At 47.0% G+C, this 19,555-nt stretch overlaps 1 protein-coding gene across 1 annotated transcript in view; it reads left to right on the forward strand.

The window, feature by feature from the left end:
• Positions 1-19,555, forward strand: part of LOC143806696 (serine/threonine-protein kinase D3-like) — a 133,637-nt gene that overhangs the window by 65,295 nt on the left and 48,787 nt on the right. The window contains exons 5-7 of the mRNA XM_077287504.1: positions 3,068-3,252; positions 8,134-8,317; positions 11,728-11,811. Of these exons, the coding sequence (XP_077143619.1) occupies positions 3,068-3,252; positions 8,134-8,317; positions 11,728-11,811 (453 nt within the window). The remainder of the gene's footprint in view (positions 1-3,067; positions 3,253-8,133; positions 8,318-11,727; positions 11,812-19,555) is intronic.

Consider the following 19,555-nt stretch of genomic DNA (forward strand, 5'->3'; position numbering starts at 1 on the left):
ACTCAGACAGGAGAATTAGAGAGGTGGTCCAGAACTTTAGACATTGATGACCTATCCTAAGGATAATCAGTTAATTTTAATCGGTGGTGGTGCGATACCCGGTACCCCCGCTGATCAGCTGTTTCCTGTGTTGACTGCAGCAGGAAGAGCTCATTTACGGAGCTGCACAGCACAACTCAGTCACTCAGATTAGTGACTAAGTACTGCACACATCTGCCTTCTATTGATTTGAATAGGGTCAGATGTGCAGCAGCCATCCGCAGCCACTATACAATTGACGGAGCCAGGGCTGGACTGGGACTAAAATTCAGCCCTGGCATTTGAAGTTACACAGGCCCACTTGTCACATGGTGACTGTATAATATCTTTGTACACTTGTAGGCAGGGCCGGTTTTAGGCAAAGTGGGGCCCTAGGTAAAGTTTAAAATGGGGCCCCAAATGCTAACATATTGCACATCACACAAAAGCATTTCTGTTGTATTCACGTGCGCTGAGTTCAGGCCGCTAAATGAGTTTGATCGACAATACGGAAGTTGTTCAACGCTTGTTTCCCGGACTCTTTCCACCAACTGAGGAATAATGATGGGACAGAACGATCACTAATAGATCACTAACAGATCACCATAGAGTATCATGTTATCAGCAGCACATCTACAGTTTACACCGGCGATGTGCTGCTGAGAACAATGATTTTTGTTCCAGCAAAAACAATCTGAATATGCAGCAATTTACTTGTTTAGTAAAATACACCCCATAGTCCTCCATATATTATAATGTGCTCCACAGTCCTCCATATAGTATAATACACTTCCTATAGTCCTCCATATTAAAATACACTGCTCAGTCCTCCACATAGTATAATACACTCCTCATAGTACTCCATATAGTATAATGCACCGCCATAGGCATCCATGTACTACAATTCACTTCCCATAGTATAATGCACCCCATAGTTCTTCATATAGTATAACGTATTCCCCATAGTCCTCGATACAGTATAATGCAGCCCACATATAGTATAATGCAGCCACCCCAGAGTATAATGCAGCCACCCCACAGAGTATAATGTAACCCCCCACAGAATATAATACAGCCCACCTCCCCATAATATATAATATAGCCCCCCATAGAATATAATGCAGCCCCCCATAGTATATAACACAGCCTCCCCCATAGAATATAATATACCCCCACAATAGTATATAACACAGCCACATAGTACATAACATGGCCTCCCCCATAGAATATAATATACTCCCCATAGTATATAGCAAAGCCCGCATAGTATATAGCACAAACCGTATAGTATATAGCACAGCCTGCATAATATAGCACAGCACGTGTAGTAGATAACACAGCCCACACAGCAGTATACAGCACAGCCCACGCAGTAGTATACAGCACAGACCACGCAGTAGTATACAGCACAGACCACATAGTAGTATACAGCACAGCCCACGTAGAAGTATACAGCACAGACCAAACAGTAGCACAGCCCACAGAGCACTATATACAGCACAGCCCACAGAGCACTATATACAGCACAGCCCACAGAGCACTATATACAGCACAGCCCACAGAGCACTATATACAGCACAGCCCACAGAGCAATATATACAGCACAGCCCACAGAGCAATATATACAGCACAGCGCACAGAGCAATATATACAGCACAGCCCACAGAGCAATATATACAGCACAGCCCACAGAGCAATATATACAGCACAGCCCACAGAGTACTATATACAGCACAGCCCACAGAGCAATATATACAGCACAGCCCACAGAGCACTATATACAGCACAGCCCACAGAGTACTATATACAGCACAGCCCACAGAGAACTATATATACAGCACAGCCCACAGAGTAATATATACAGCACAGCCCACAAAGCACTATATACAGCACAGCCCACAGAGTACTATATATAGCACAGCCCACACAGTAGTATACAGCACAGAGCACAGCCCGCATCTCTTCTCTTCCTCCACCCCCCCTAGAATGGCCCACAGTCCAGTAAAAAAAAAAAAACACTCTCCTCACCTCTCCTCTTGCCAGCGTTGCTTCCTGGTTCCTGCTCCTGTCTCAGCAGCTGCAGTCTGCCCGGGACACAGCAGGTGCGCGATGATATGACGTCATCGCGCACCCGCAGTGTCAGAGGCAGAGCGGGGAATGATGGGAGAGGGAGCGTCTGTAGACGCTCTCTCCTCCATCATTGCATTCAACTGTACCGGCATCTATACGCCGGTATAGCTGAATGCGACGGCGAGGGGGTGAGGGAGGCGGATCGAGCGGCCCACTACTGGCACCGGCCCTTCTGGCATTTGCCAGAAGTGCCCGATGGCCAGTCCGGCCCTGGACAGAGCTGTGCTGTGCAGCTCCGTAAATGAGCTCCTCCAGCCGCTGCCGACACAGGAAACAGCAGATCAGCAGGAATGTCGGATGTCGCACCTCCACTGATCAGACATTGATGACCTATTTTAAGAACAGGTCATCAGTGTTAAAGTCCCAGAAAACCCCTTTAACATACAGAGATAGTTTAAATATAATGTACAGGATTCTGATGAGCAGCAGTTGAAAGGAGCTTCTAAAGGAGTGTAAACTGCGCATTGAAGTAATGCTGCAGCATATCGTTTAGGAGAAAAGGAAGCAAAATAAGGTAATGAAATGTATTAAAACAATTAATAACTTAACTATTTGGAAGGTAATGACTTTTTTTTAAAATAGTTATTCTTCAAAAGAACATACACATGCTCTGTATCTTGTATATAGAAGACCTTTTCTCCTATGGTTCCAAGGAAGCCTTGTCTATCTGACACCGGAAACAAAGATCTGTTTATATTTTTATAAAAATGTGTGTGCAACCATGATTAGTTCTTCAATGATTAGATGAGGTCAGAGATTACATAAGGGTTATGGTTGCTCAGAAATTTGAGGTCTGAAAGTGAAACGTTGCAAGCTAAAGGACAGAAATGCTATTTCTTAGTTTTATTAAAATAAATATTATTAATATGATTGATAGTTTATTTGTGATTTTTTATTTTTACCTTCAAATTTTTTTCAGGCTGTGGTCTTAATTATCACAAGAGATGTGCTTTTAAGATACCTAACAATTGCAGGGGGGTAAAAAGAAGTCATCTTTCCAGCAGATCATTTACAGGAGCAAGTTCCATCACTAAACAAAGAGCTGTGACGTTACCAACCGGAGGCAGTCTGGAGGACCTGGGAGGACATAACTCAGAGCCGCAGGTAAAATGTGCCATATAATGGCCATCACAGCTATAACATATAACCAGGGTTGGACTGGCCCACTGGATAACCAGAGAATTTAGGCTTTCGTTTTTGCATACTAAGGGGTCATACTCATGGCTGCATTATGGTTCTATGCATAATAACTAGTAGTAAGGACGGATAGGAAACCATACCTTAAAGCCAGAGAAAACTTTCATAGGCTTTGTGCACACAAAGTCTTTTTGTTTAATTTTTGGAGCAGAAACTCAAAGTTTTTGAGGCTTTCTAAGACTTTGAGCAGGATCTTGGAGAGTTACTACTGAGCTTCTGCTCAGTTACTACTTCAAAAATGACTCTAAAAACTCTGTGTGTACATAGGCTAACAGCATACCTCCCAACTTTAGGGGAAGGGAAAGAGGGACAAAGTCAGCGGCGCGCGTAGCGCGCCGCGGCAAATTTTAGGCCACACCCATTTCACAACTAGCCACGCCCCAACCCCACCCATTTAGCACTTCTGATCACAATGTTTCGTTAACAATAATTATGAACAAAAAAATATGGCCACACACGACGCTCCATACTGTACAATGGCCATTGGCCACATTATGCTCCATACTGTATAATGGCCCCACATGATGCTGCGTACAGTATACTTACCCCACGTGATGGTCCATACAGTATAATGGCGCCACATGATGCTTTGTACAGTATAATGGCCCCACACGATGCTGGGTATAGTATAATGGCCACACAATGCTGGGTACAGTATAATGGCCCCACACAATGCTGGGTGCAGTATAATGGCCACACATGGTTACCCCACCCCCATCATTGCCTTCTCCATCAGTACACACAAACACCTTTCACCGCGCTCCCTCGCAGCAGCCGGCAGCTTCCACTCCCACGGCGCTGAATGGTGTCATCCAGCTGCGCCGCTGACTGCTGTATCCAGCATTACAGCTCAGTCCCCATAGAATGTAATACAGCACAGCCCCCATAGAATGTAATACAGCACAGCCCCCATAGAATGTAATACAGCACAGCCCCCATAGAATGTAATACAGCACAGCCCCCATAGAATATAATGCAGCACAGCCCCATAGAATATAATGCAGCACAGCCCCATAGAATATAATGCAGCACAGCCCCATAGAATATAATGCAGCACAGCCCCATAGAATATAATGCAGCACAGCCCCATAGAATATAATGCAGCACAGCCCCCATAGAATATAATGCAGCACAGCCCCATAGAATATAATGCAGCACAGCCCCATAGAATATAATGCAGCACAGCCCCATAGAATATAATGCAGCACAGCCCCATAGAATATAATGCAGCACAGCCCCATAGAATATAATGCTGCACAGCCCCCATAGAATGTAACGCAGGCAGGTGGCAGCCCCCATAGAATGTAACGCAGGCAGGTGGCAGCCCCCATAGAATGTAACGCAGGCAGGTGGCAGCCCCCATAGAATGTAACGCAGGCAGGTGGCAGCCCCCATAGAATGTAAGGGGTGCTGCACCAGGTTGGTGGAGAATCCGATGGATGGGTACCAGGGGGAGAGTGGGAGCGGGGTGCGCGCACCATGGGGAGACAAAGTTTAGTTTGTCAGTCCTCCTATGCTGTCAGAGTCTCTGCTGTAACCGCAGCAGGGCAGCGCTGCATGGAGAGGGGGAGAGACACATACATTCACTTACAGTCTGGAGATCCGCTCGCTGCTCCCGCGGTCACACAGACACGGAGTGTCTCACAAATCTGCCCCCGTGCCAGAAACCAGTCCGGGTGCTGCCGCTCTGTCCTCAGAGTCCGCCCACGTCTATAGTTGAGGAGGAAGCCGGAGGCGGGCGGTGAGGCAACTCAAGGGGGCGTGGCTACAACGCAGTCCCAGGGAACGGAACGAACAGCGGGTACTAATCGGGCTCTCTCTACGTCCCGGAAGTGGGCGGGGCTTCACCGGCGGTCGCAAATTCGGGATTTTAAATGCCCGAAGCGGGACAGCGGGACCCCGGTGCCAAAGCGGGACTGTCACGCTGAAATCGGGACGGTTGGGAGGTATGCACTGCACAGTACCATCACTCCTCCTGTATATATACACTGTACAGTACCACTCCTCCTGTATATATACACAACGCACAGTACCACTCCTCCTGTATATATACAACGCACAGTACCACTCCTCCTGTTCCGTATATATACACTGCAGAATTTACAATAGCTTTCACTCATGTAAGAAGTGAAATCTGGCATTGTACTATACCTATATTTCTCTGCTGTATCTGGGCATCATGAATCGTGGTATGTGTTAAAGGGGGGGGGGGGCCCACTGAGACTCTTTCGCCCGGGGCCCTCAAAAACCTGGAGCCGGCCCTGCTTGCCCCTATAAGTTTAATGGAGGTCACGGGTGAACACTCTGTAAGTGGGCAGATAAGCCACACAAATGTTTCTGGTGGTGGGATCTAGTGGTCATGTCACCCGAATCAGCATTATACAGCCTTAGTCTTGTAGTTTTCCAAACTTTTCCAGAATTGGGGCCATAATTATGGAAAATTGGGCCAGAACTGCACTACGGTGACACAAGCTAATGGTGTGTTCACCTGTGTCACTAATCTTTGGATGTGTTCACAAGTTGCAAAATTCGCCAAAATGATGGCACAAATTCTATTTTACTGCAACTTCTCACCAGGTGAACACAGCTCTTGTGATGTTCACCAGCGGCTGGAGATGGGTCAGAGAGCAGCGACCATGTAGCCACATCCCGGCCATGACCTTCCCTACTTGCAGGACTCCATGGTAAAAACCCACAAGCGGTTATATACAGAGGTCAGAGCTTTACAGGAACTTTTACATGGGGCTGTTTTATGGCCGCGGTAAAACCCAATTGACAGGCGATGTATAATGTTCCTCAGCGTGGGCAGCAGTGCCACATCACACACGGCCATGGCACATCTGGCACATCCCTGCTCCACACCCTTAGTTAGCCTGCTTCCCCGCTTCACACACTGGGTGGTGCACGGCTCATGGCTGCCCGGAGAGGACATGTCAGGTCCGGGCGTAGTCACCCGCAGCGGGACACATGGCAGAGAAGGCGGCATACATGTCTACCTGACTCCGAGCAGCATAGTCTCCCGGACACTCCACACTGACAGATGAGCCTTCGGCAATATGCGACGACAGTGCTCTGTGCTGCCCACTGCTGGCGACACGCCCGCCTGTCAATCTCCTCCGCCCGGTCCTCCCACACACCATAGAGAGCGCGGGGTAGAGCGGCAGCCACCATAGAGAGCTGCTGTGTCAGTGCTGTAACTGGTGAAGTGCTCCACATAAGTGTCTGTGTGACCTGGAGGAAATCGGGCTCTCTCTACGTCCCGGAAGTGGGCGGGGCTTCACCGGCGGCCGCAAATTCGGGATTTTAAATGCCCGAAGCGGGACAGCGGGACCCCGGTGCCAAAGCGGGACTGTCCCACTGAAATCGGGACGGTTGGGAGGTATGGCTAACAGTCTTTGCCACTAATTATGCTGCTCCTGCATAAAGCATAAAACTTGACAGAACGTGGTAAATATTATCTCTAGGTCACAGCAGCCGCTAACCATTTAGAAAGACAGGGTGTGAACAGCCTCTTCCATGCACTTGCTCAAAGGCACCCATCCTATTAACATTAGGTTACCTAAAAAGATAAGTTAAACACTAATAACCGCTATTCATGTTAATGGCTTTTCCTAAACTTTAAAAAAGCGTTCCCTCACCCCGACGCGCGTTTCGCCTCCAGTTTCTTTTCAGGGGGCACCTGTTAATTTTATTATTTGTGAATGTAACAAGAAAACCACAATAAGGGTATGTGCAGTTAACTATTTATGAAAAAGGAGCAATCTGCTCACCTGTATAAGTGCACAACAAAATAATCCAGTAACAGCAACAGTCCAAACAATAGCCGGCACTCACATCATCTTAGAAGAATTGCTCCCAGGCAACATGTTTCAGACCTGCATGATCTGTTTTAGTTTTTTGGGGGATCACATTTTAGGAATGTCCAATAAATAGTTCTGATACTTAATCGGAAATTTCTCAGGACAAGAAATAGGAAGTTGAAGAGAGAACAGAGGAATCAGTTCCTCTGATTTTAGTAGCAGATTATTTTACCATTTTCTTTTGGGATTGTTAGGGGAGTGTGCACACGATGTCTTTTCCAGGTGGGTTAACTTGACGAGGTTTTCAAGATGCAACCACTTCAGGAAACACTGGAGGTTTTTTTTTTATTTTTCCAGCCTTTTTCTTTGACAAAGGACCATGCAGGTCTGAAACATGTTGCCCTGGGAGCGCAGTGGATATTTCTTCACTGTCGTCTAAAATTTTTGTGCTGTTGTGTCCAACTAATTTTTATGCTTTTTATGCTACTGGATCAAAAAAGTAATTCTTTTAACCCATTATCTACCAATGTCCTTTTTTTGGGATGCCTAATCTTTAGCTTCTAGCAACTAAGATTTTATAATTTCTATAATTAGGTCCAATTTTTTGTGTTGTGTTTGTAAAATGAATGTTTACAAAATAGGAAATTATGTCATTGTCATTTTTAATTGAATATTGGGAAAAATCCGTACTTGAAAAAATTTAGCAAATTATGTTTCTGATTCATTAGGACCCAAATCATTAAAAATCTGTCATTAAATAAAAAAATAATTAAAATTGCTAATTTGGCAAGTAATGGGTTAAGAAGAGGATAACTATTTGCAGCGGACATTTCTGCACCAAAAATGTACGGTATGTCTTGGCAGGAAAAACACAACGTAAAATAGATGCTATTTTGCAATGTTTGCGTTGATGCACATATAAGGTTTGTTGTCATGATACATTTACTTAGAAAAAAATCTTTTTTTTTCTCTTATATCATTTTGACAGGGTACCACAAAGAAATCTCGTGTCCCCTCCTTCAGTGGGCGACCTATATGGAAAGATTGGCAGGACATGAACAGAGTAAAGGTCCCCCACACTTTCCAAGTCCACACATACACACGTCCCACAATTTGTCAGCACTGCCGACGTCTTCTTAAGGGGCTGTTCAGGCAGGGCATGCAGTGCAAAGGTAAATGTGTGTTATTACACTTTTGATTGATCACATCAAATTATAGATTTAGCATTATTTTTGCAAACATCTGACAAATCATAATGGGCGATCAGTGCCTATTTTTTATGAAGCCGACCACAGACTGTTATATGTTTCATAGACGGCTGAGATTTAACATCTGAGATGAATTTTTATCCTCTATGTGAGAAAAAGAAAAAACTCTGTACAGAGATCTATGACGTTACAATTGCTTTATGTTACAATTATTGTAGCATGCACTGGTCTTTTCTGGATCATTGCAACTTGAAGCCAGTCAACATTAAAGGGCACACACTGAGCGGCCGAGCGAACTGTCAATCAAAGTGCTGGGGCAGTGACTATGCTTGCTCCGTGCATGCCTCTATAACTGAAAGCTGGCGGCTCCTAGGAAGAATAAAGTTAATTTCCTCCCAGTAGCCAGGATTTCAGTCTATTGGCAAGACAGCATTGGAACGCTATTAACCTTATGATAAACCCTATATCTGCAGATTAATAGCATTTTGGGGACATGACAGGTTCCCTTTAAATGCCTATCTACAGCATGAAAAGTCCCGATGCTCTTGTTTGCTGCTCCTTACTTGTGTACATAACCCTGAAGAATCTCCTGTCTACTCCATAAAATGTGATTTTTAACTTTTAGGCGCTACCGTCTTACTTTTTTGGGTAAAAATGTTTTGATTACTTTGCCTCAATTTTAATTTTAGTTTTTTGGGGGATGACATTTTTGGAGTGTCCAATAGATAGTTCTGATTCTTAATCAGAAATTTCTCAGGACACAAAACAGAAGATTTTGAACAGAGAACAATGGAATCAGTTCCTTTGATTTTAGTAGCAGATTTTTTTTTTTACCATTTTCTTTTGCGATTGCTAATGGTGTGTGTAGCCGACGTCTTTTTCCAGTTGGGCGAAATTGACGAAGTTTTCATGAGGAAACCGTTTCAGGAAGCGCTAGTTTTTTTTCTTCTTTTTTTAGCTTTTCTTCTTGATAATTTTCCATGTGCTGTTTAATGTTTGTGATAGAAACATTTTTTGAGTGTTTTTCTACCATTTTGGAGGCATATTTTTTCCAGATTTTTTGTTTATGCACTTTTTTTTTAACTTCATTTAACACTAAAATATAATCATAGATTTTGAAGCTGGCAAAACCCTCAAAAAGACGCCTGGGCATCTTCCGGGCATCTATTGAGCCTTCCCATTGACTTGTATTGTAAATCATAGAGCATCTTCAGCAATTTCCTAAAGAATGGTTGGGTCACTTTTTTTTAACTGCTCTGCGACTTTGAAAACCTGAAGTGGTTAAAAGACGCTCAGAAATGTATATGTTCATTATTTTAAGTGCTTAAAATTAGCACTTTTTAGGCAAGATTTGGAAGGGACCCACATGAGAAAAATGTCATGTGCACAAAAGTTTTCCCATCTTACAAGTGAAATTTTGAGAAACTGGATGTCACAGATAACAGCCGGGGAACGGTCAAGCAGATCCCAACATTGCCACCAGTTTGCATATGGTATATTGTATACACATCCGATTCCAACGCATGGAATATTTAGCCCGGTATGGTTACTGCCAACTCTAAAATAGCAAAAAAAGAAACCACTACTAGCTGCCACCACCAGTCATTTATACAGGCCAATTTGACACAGGTTACAGGTAGCGTATGGCTTCAGGGGTGCGGTTTACAGAGCAAGAGGAACGGCGCTATTAAATTTTTTCATTATGGAGGGAAGGGCTCTGATTGGGAAAATGGGGCACTCTCACAGTGAACTATGTCTTCCTGAATGCTCAAAGACAGAGACCAAAACTTTCATTTTTAGTAGCTCAATGCTAGGTCTTTCAGAATTTAATAAGATCCCCAACTTACAGCATACCTTCACCCCTGCAGGTCCCAGCTGGTAGATATTGTCATCATGTTTGCTACTGCGATTTAATCTTTTTATAGAGATTAAACATGACCTGGGTATCACCATCCATCGGACCATTATTATGTTGGAGGGGTTAGCATGGCCTTATGTTTGTTCCTACGCTACAATGCTGAAAATATATCTCTCATAAATATTGGATAGATGCAAACCCCAATAATCATATCTGGACAGAGTATCTAACTGCAGTTGTCCAATTTTTCTTTGAAGAGAAAAAGAGTTACCTCTGAATATGTTAGATTTTCCACTTCTCTGCCTCTTGAACATACGGATCTCAGACCTTGTGTCTGTTTCCCAGCAAACTTCCCTGCTGTAATTATCTGGTCACAGCAGGAGACCCCAACTTCAATGGAAATGGGAGTGATAGCTCTCTCTCACCTTTCCCTTGTTTTAATTAGTCCGTCTGTTCTTAGATCTAATTAATCTCATATGTTCAATGTGAAGGCCTACTGCAATGGAGGTTGAAGTATCAGCTCTTCTCCCTTTTCTGGAGATGTCTTTATGGATTTTAATTTTTCTGTATGACACTAGAATATCTAGTAATTTTGCTCCTGCCAGTTCCCTTTAGTCCTTGTTGTGATTCACAAAAACCACTGGTAGGCTTCTCTCGCCTAGGGCAAAAATGCATTTAGCTGCGTAGTTCAATTATCTTAATAACAACTGTGAGGAAAACAGCTGACCGCACCACCAAATGTTCGCACTGTCAACACGCCGGCTAATCGGCATCAGCTGGCCGACATCTCGGGTGCTCGATCCGGAAAAAATGCTGACATGAATCACAAAAGGAAGAAAAAGGCAGCACTCACCAATCTTCAGAGCAGGTAATCCTTTATTGCAAATCAATCTTCACGGCACGGGGGTGTATATACAGAGGAGTGTGATAGCTTAAATGACGGCCGTTTCGCGCCGCTCCGGCGCTTCAACGGGTTTAGTGCACTAAACCCGTTGAAGCGCCGGAGCGGCGCGAAACAGCCGTCGTTTAAGCTATCACACTCCTCTGTATATACACCCCCGTGCCGTGAAGATTGATTTGCAATAAAGGATTACCTGCTCTGAAGATTGGTGAGTGCTGCCTTTTTCTTCCTTTTGTGATTCAATTATCTTAATATTTTGCCAAGACAGACCAGCTCCTTGGCACCTCCGCTGGCACTTAGCCAATCTGTATATATCTAAAAAGCAATCTAAAAGCTAAACAAAATCAACAAAATATAGAATATTAAAAGGCATAAAACACAGATAATTCAGTTTTTATGTGATATGTTTAGATTTATAAAAAGAAACGATAAATTGTGCAGAGTTCATACATTGCAGTTGCCATAAATTTGATTTTCGCATCCCATATGTTAATTTTTGTAGTTAAGATGTAAAAAGAAGGCGTAAATCAATGTCTTTCATATTTGCATCAAGGAGTGCACTGTCTAGGCCTAAAAGTAAATTAATGTATTTATCTTCCGGTCTATTCTCTACAGACTGCCGCTTTAATTGCCATAGACGATGTGTACCGGATGTACCAGATGAATGCTTGGGAGAGACAACTAATGCTGATGGAGAAGGTAGCTTTGATACATCAAATATTTTTTCACCTTTATACCTTATCCACAAAGTTTATTTTTCATGTTATTGCTTTCTAAATGCAAAATGTATCAACTTTCTAACTATACTTCAATAACTATTTATTACCAATTTGTTGTTGTAAAGTCTGTGCTACTGCTGTACATAGCTGGCTGTGATGCTAGTTCTGATGTTACACAGCTTCTAGCTGCTGTTTGATCAGGGTTGATCTCATCATAATGCACAATTCCACCTATTTTAGAGGTAGAAATTTGCCTCCCTACTTGTCAGACCCCTGTGCAGCTGCAGAGGTTGGATAAATGATATGTCCACCCCTGCACTGCATCAGTACCTGCATTGTCGGCAGAGCAGAGTGGTCACACAGGTGCTGTATCAGTGTATACAAAAAAGTAAGGTAGTACTGGCTTAAAGTTGTGCTAGTTTGACGGCAGCAGCTTTTTTGGATTCACAAAATTACATCCAACCTTTATTACTGGAAGGAACACACCCCTAAATGTCAAGTCTGAATATAGGAGCAGATTGCAAACTGGATATCACAAAAAGGAATAAAAAAATGGAAGATTGCAATTTTACAATAATGATCATCATTTTCATATTTAACATATGACACACATTTTATAGGAAATAAGTCATTAACTAAAACCACTGCGTAAAAGGCTAAAAACTGGGTGAGGAACAGACAACCTCTGCTGCTAAGGTGAGGCTGTAGAAGACAGTTTCATGTCACTGGTCATTCACAAAATTGGTAATTACGACACTCCTGTGGATGGTGTCCAAGTAGGATCCTATCCCATGTAAATCTTGTAGAAAACTTGGCACTCAGATAAATGTTGTAAGCAGATAATTTTACTTTGTGCAGGCAACTCAAAAATAAAGAAACGTTTCAGTCCTACGATGACCTTCATCAGGCGGACAGAATGTCATTGTAGGACCTGTGAGATAACGCTACCTGAGTGGGTTGGGGAACACTCGCTTGGCAACGGGATTAACCCCTTCCCGACCTGTGACGCCACATAGGCGTCATGAAAGTCGGTGCCAATCCGACCTGTGACGCCTATGTGGCGTCATGGAGGGATCGCGTCCCTGCAGATTGGGTGAAAGGGTTAACTCCAATTTCACCCGATCTGCAGGGACAGGGGGAGTGGTACTTCAGCCCAGGGGGGGTGGCTTCACCCCCTCGTGGCTACGATCGCTCTGATTGGCTCCGATCCCACCCCCCGTGCTCCGATCCTTCCCCATGCTCCGATCCCCCCCCCCTCATACTTACCGAGCCTCCCGGTGTCCATCCGCCTGCTCCATGGGCACCGCCATCTTCCAAAATGGCGGGCGCATGTGTAGCGCCCCCACTGCCGCAGGGCCGAGGGGTACCCGGTACCGGGCCTCTGAGTCTCTGCTCTGGGGTTGTCACGGTGGCTAGACCCTGTCCGTGACCCTGCTGAGGGGCGTACAATAATAGATGTGGATGGTGGTGGAGGTGCGGTGCAGTAAATAACGAGGACACCAGGTTGCAGTCTCTTTACCTCTTTACTGAAGGCTTCAGGTGTCCAATCCAGGGCACTGTTGACCGGGCTGTCTGAGACCAGCCGGTCCGAAGGCACATCAGGAGTCCCCTTCACAGGTGGGAATCAGCGTCTACCTTCTAGCGCCTGTGTGTTGTAGTCCTTCCCTGCTGAGCACCCCGGGATAGTCCTCACAACTGCTTCTGTCTGTCTCTGATGCTCGTCCTCTCCGTCCCCCAGATGATATGGCAGGACGCACCCGTATGACGGGGTAGGCCTGGAGTTATTCTGGGACTCTAGAGTCGCCCCTCTCCCGCAGCTGCCTCCGTTGTCTGCTTAGGTGATATGTGTGAGGCAGCCAACCTATAATTGGCTGTCCTGCCGTGGTTTGAAGTATTGCTTAAAGTCTCTTACTTTCTCGGCGTTCCGGCCACCGACTGTTTGCGCCTCAGAAAGATGTTGCCTCTATCTTACAGCACGACTCCTTCTGGTATTCTATTGCCTCTTTGCTGTATTCCTGCTTTTCTCACTCGGCACAATAAACTTCGTTTCTTGTCCTTTCTTAGGCATCTGTCAGGATCCCATCCCTGACAGGTCCTCTCTCTAGCTCTTCCCAATCACTTCTTCCTGTCTTCCTGTCCAACCCCCAGTTTTTACCAGAGTGTGAGGAGTGGCCTACTAGATAGAACCACCCCCCCTGGTGGCCGGAGTGTGAAGTGTAGTGTGAGTGTTACCTGATCAGGTGAACTCCTTTAGTGCAGTCAGACGTAACATCACTCCCCTTAGCGGCAGAGCGACATTACTGCAACGACCAGGACTCTGGGGCGCTGCACTCCCCCCCGGTTAAATCCAGTACTCCCGGACTGGAAAAACAAGAACAACAATACATGTTAACAGGAAAAACACAACAATTTGAAAGGTTATAAACAATTAGACATAACAGTGCTTCCCCTTATGGGAGGTGAGGACTTCTTGAACGTTGCAAAGGTTAGGTCATGCACAGTTTATGACTCTCAGTTCAGTGGTTGAAACAGCGGGGACCCCGGGTAAACAAAGGGGTCCCCTTTTAGAAGTTTTTGGAGCAATTCACTGTCCATTACTCCGCTGTCCATTTTTAAAACCTGTAACAGAAGATATGCACACAAACATTTTCAACTAAATAGCAGCCCTTATTAATACCTCCAAGTTTTGTAGCGGAGTGGAGTTTGATTCTGAGTGCTGCGTGTGGACCTTCGCAGCGCAGTGGTCGCTATTGACCTAACAGGGCCCGCTATGCTTGCTACCGCTGGTCTAGTGCACTGTCTTCTGGCTACACTTCTAGTGAGTCTGGGTAGCACTGGCAGGCTAGAGCTCTCAGGGCTTAAGCTACCAACAGTGGGTACGACAGATTAGCCGATAGCAGAGGGAGGACTTGCCGGTTCAACGGTCGGCATGGCGTCTTCAGATCGGATCTGCTGAGCTTGCTGAGGCTGCGGGGCCGGATGATCTGGTACCACCATTGTTTCTGGTGGGTCCGGCTGTTGGAACGTTAGAACGGGTACCACGATGGCCTGATTTATCTGAGTCCAGGACTGGGGAAAGTCACCAAGGACAGTGTGGATCATCTTCTCCTTTTCTTCAGGTGGGGAGATTCCTGGATCCATTTCTTTCGCTGTCAGCTTATCAGGGCAGGCTTTAAGGTGGTCCCTGGATATCACCGTCGAGGTCTCCCCTCTGTCCTTGCTGATGAGACAGACCTTCGTGTTGTCGAAATCGGATGGCAGGATGGTATATGGTTCCGCTTCCCATTGGTCATCGAGCTTGTGTAGTCTCCTTTTTCGTTTGAGTACTTGCTCACCAGGTGACAGGGGAATCGCAGGAGCGTGCTGGTTGTAGTCCCTTTCTTGTTTCTGCCTAGCCTGGGCGAGACTTCTTTCCACGCACTCCTGTACTTTGCGGTACCTTCACTGCCTTTCTGCATCCCAATCTGCATCCGGCGAGGTATCTTCAGGGACTAGGACCCCCATGTCCAGATCAACGGGTAACTGGCTAGACCTTCCTCGCATCAGGTACGCTGGAGTGCAGTTGGTAGAATTTACTGGGATGTGATTGTATATATCCACCAAGTCAGGCAACTTTATCGGCCACAGGTTCCGTTCCTCTACGGGCAAGGTCTTCAATAAGTCGATCACCACTTGGTTCATCTTTTCGCACATTCCATTGGTTTGAGGATGGTACGGTGTGGTTCTGATCTTCTTACACCCGTACAGTTGGCAGAACTCTTGGAACACTGCTGCTTCGAATGCTGGTCCCTGATCGGTCAGTACATTCTCCGGGTAGCCATGGGGCCTACAAAAGTACTGCTGGAAGGCCTTGGCGGCAGTCCTGGCCATTAGATCCTTGACAGGCACAACCACCAAAAATCTGGAGTAGTGATCTACGATGGTAAGAGCGTAGATATAGCCTGACCGGCTAGGTGTCAGCTTCACATGATCCAGCGCGACCAGTTCGAGCGGCCGTTTGGTGATGATAGGCTGCAAGGGAGCCCGCTGGCTGCCACGGTCCCTCCTGCGTAGGCTACACGGACCGCACTCTCTACACCACTTCTCAATGGCTCTCTTCATGCCAATCCAATAGAACCTCCCTCGGAGTAGCCTCTCCAGCTTCCTCCACCCGAAGTGTCCGGCTCCATCGTGGTAGGCTCCCAGAACCATGGGCGCATCTCGCCTTGGCACCACTATCTGCCATACCAATTCGTGAGTACGTGGGTCGATGCTTCTCCGGCACAGCTTGCCATCATGGATAAACAGTTTGCTTCTCCCCTTCCACAGCTGTTGGGTCTCCTGTAGATCATCTGGGACGGGATGCAGCCCTGCCTGCGTCAAGAGCTCTTTCACCCGACGGACCGCGGGGTCACCATCCTGAGTTTCCGCCCATCCGTGATGGGGCAGGGGATTCAGCGTGGCATCCGGTTGGTTCTTGTGCCTGTTCCTCACATGATGGGAGTTCTGAGTGGCTTTGGGGCGATGGAATGCAGGCAGCTCCACCTCTTCAAGTGCCTCCGGGTCTTCCTCTGCTTCCGGCAAATTGGGCATTCGAGACAGGGCATCAGCATTTGCATTCTTGTGTCCTGCCCGGTACTTGATGGTGAAGTTGTAGTTGGACAGCCGGGCCATCCACCGCTGTTCCAAGGCCCCGAGCTTGGCGGTGTCCAGATGTGTTAACGGATTGTTATCCGTGAAGACAGTGAATTTCGCTGAGGCCAGGTAGTGTTTGAACCTCTCTGTCACGGCCCAGACGATGGCAAGGAATTCCAGCTTAAAGGAACTGTAGTTGTCAGGGTTCCTTTCCGTGGGATGAAGTTTCCTGCTGGCGTAAGCGATTACCCTCTCCTTGCCCTTCTGGACCTGGGACAGCACGGCTCCCAATCCTACATTGCTGGCATCCGTGTACAGCACAAACGGTTGGTCGTATTCGGGGTAGGCCAGTACCTCTTCTCCCGTCAGTGCCGACTTCAAGCAAGTGAAGGACCCTTCCAGCCCCTCGTTCCAATCAAATGGGGTGTTCTTCCCTTTGGTCTTCTTTGATTGCCCCACCAACAGGTCTTGCAAGGGCGCGGCCTTCTTGGTGAAGTCCTTAATGAACCTCCGGTAATAGCCTACCAGCCCGAGGAATTGCCGGACTTCGTGGAGGTTGCTGGGCTTCGGCCAATCCTGGATCACCGTGACCTTGTCAGGGTCTGGGGCCACTCCTTTAGCGCTCACCACATGGCCCAGGTACTGCACTTTAGGTTTCAGCAGATGACATTTGGACGGTTTCACCTTTAAGCCAAAGTTGGACAGGGCTTCAAACACCTCAGCCAGGTGTTTCAAATGGTCTTCGTAGGTCTTAGAGAAGACAATGATATCATCCAAATACAGCAGCACGGTTTCAAAGTTCTTGTGTCCCAGACAGCACTCCATCATCCTCTGGAACGTCCCCGGGGCATTGCACAATCCAAAGGGCATGTAGTTGAATTCGCAGAGACCCATCGGTGTCGTGAAGGCCGTCTTCTCTTTGTCCGCCTCCGCCACGGGAACCTGCCAGTACCCACTGGTGAGATCTAAGGTAGAGAAGTAGTTAGCAGATTTTAAGGCAGCCAGAGACTCCTCTATCCTGGGCAGTGGGTATGCGTCCTTATGTGTAATGCGATTCAACTGTCTATAATCAACGCACATCCTCATTGTACCATCCTTCTTTTTAACCAGGACTAATGGAGCTGCCCAGGGGCTACAACTGTCTCTCACCACCCCAGCCTCCTTCATTTCCCGCAACATGTCCTTGGCACACTGGTAATGAGCTGGGGGTACAGGGCGGTATCTGTCTTTTATGGGCCGGTGATCTCCCGTGGGGATATGGTGTTGGATCCCTTTCACCTGTCCAAAATCTAAGGGGTGTTTGCTAAATACCCGCTCGTACTCGTGAACCACCCTGTAAGCCCCTTGTTTTTGATGGGATGGGGTAGAGTCAGTGCCCACATGCAATTCCCGACACCAATCTTTCGTGTGCCCTGCAGAACCGTTGTCCTCCGCCACGTTTGACGGGACCAAGGGTTCAGGTGTCCGTATCACATTATTATTGACAGCGAACAGTTTGGCGAGCGTGGCATACTTGGTGAGGTGAACCTCTTCCTCCCCACAATTGAGGACACGTACGGGCACCCTCCCCTGGCGGACGTCGACCACCCCCCGAGCTGTCAGGATAGTAGGTCTATTGTCTGAATACACGGGTTCTACCAAGGCCTGGTAGTCTTTACCCCTGAGGCCTATGGCTGCCCGACACCATATTAACATCTCGCTCCTGGGGGGTACCGCGATGGGGTTTGAATCACTCACAGTGACACGACCAATCTCACCACCAGTCAGCTCTACCTGCTGTCTCTGCATCAGAGCTCTGATTTCTTTTTGCAGGGCACGTTGTTCACTGTGGCCAGCGGTTTCTGCTACCTTTTGCAACAAAACAATAACTTCTGCAAGACAATTTTCTATAACATTAGTACCGATAGTCATCATGGGGTTACATTCTCGGCGGTCAATATCAACAATTACAATTCCTTGGGCTTTCAATTCCACCCGCCCCACTTTGATGGTGGCCTCTTTATACCCCACTTGTGGCAATGGCTGAACATTACTGGCTATGATGGTGAAATCGTCATCGGGGCCACGAGTAATATCGGTGTCCTCCCAATACCGTTTATAAAGCACGTAAGGCATAGTCGTCACCTGAGAACCGGTGTCCAGCAAAGCATTCAGGGGGATGCCGTCAACCACTACAGGAAGAACTGGTCGCCCTCCAATGTATTTGGCTCTCCAATGCTGTGGGCCTGACCGTCCTACTCCTGGGGGTTGGCCCTTTGCCCCAGGGGTTGCTCATTTAAAGGACAGTACCTTGCAAGGTGGCCCACCTGATGACAGCGGCGGCAGATGGGTCGTCCATCCTGATGGAAGCGATCGTCGGCCCGGCCTCTGGTCGGCGGAGTCCTCCTCTGTCGCATCCAAGGAACATCCTCCGGTCGGGAGGCCAGCTGGATCTTCTCCTTGGGGGCCTCCTGTAGGGACTGCACCGTCCGGGCCAGGGCAGCAACGCTCTTGGTCAGCTCCTGCATCTGGAGGCGGAGTCCTGCAGGGGAGTCGTCTTCTAGGCTCTGGGCATCGGCCTCGGCGGCGAATGGAACATCCGACGCCACCTCCTGGTGGTATGTGAGAGCGGGACGCCTGGGAGGTGCTGCACGGCTAGGCTGTCGCTCCTGCAATGCCTGGATAGCTTTATCCTTGAATTGCGCAAAAGTCAAGTCTGGATTTTGCATGGCCAGGAAGTACAATTGGCTCCGTTGGTGACTGCACAGGAGCCCCTCAATGAACCGCTCCTTCAGGAGTTTATCCTCATCCTACATGCTGTCGGGGTCACTCTGCTTAATGGCCCGCATCGCCTCCTGGAGATTAAGGGCATAGTCCCGTAAGCTATCCTGCGGTCTCTGTTTACATCCATAGAAAGTCAATTTAATTTCTGTAGCTGTACTGGTATCGAAGGTGGCTTTAAGCTTTGCAAAAACCTGCTGTGCTGTTCCCTTATCCGCGGCGGCCCAGGACTTCATTTCTCTCAGAGCCGCTCCAAAGAGTTGGCCGGTTATCATATGAACCTTCTGAGGCTCTGTCAGGGGATAGAACTCGAGCAGGCTGCAGATCCCTTCTTTAAAGTCAGCGAAGGT

Source organism: Ranitomeya variabilis, chromosome 2 (genome assembly GCF_051348905.1).
Source record: "Ranitomeya variabilis isolate aRanVar5 chromosome 2, aRanVar5.hap1, whole genome shotgun sequence".
In the NCBI taxonomy this organism is placed as follows: Eukaryota; Metazoa; Chordata; class Amphibia; order Anura; family Dendrobatidae; genus Ranitomeya; species Ranitomeya variabilis.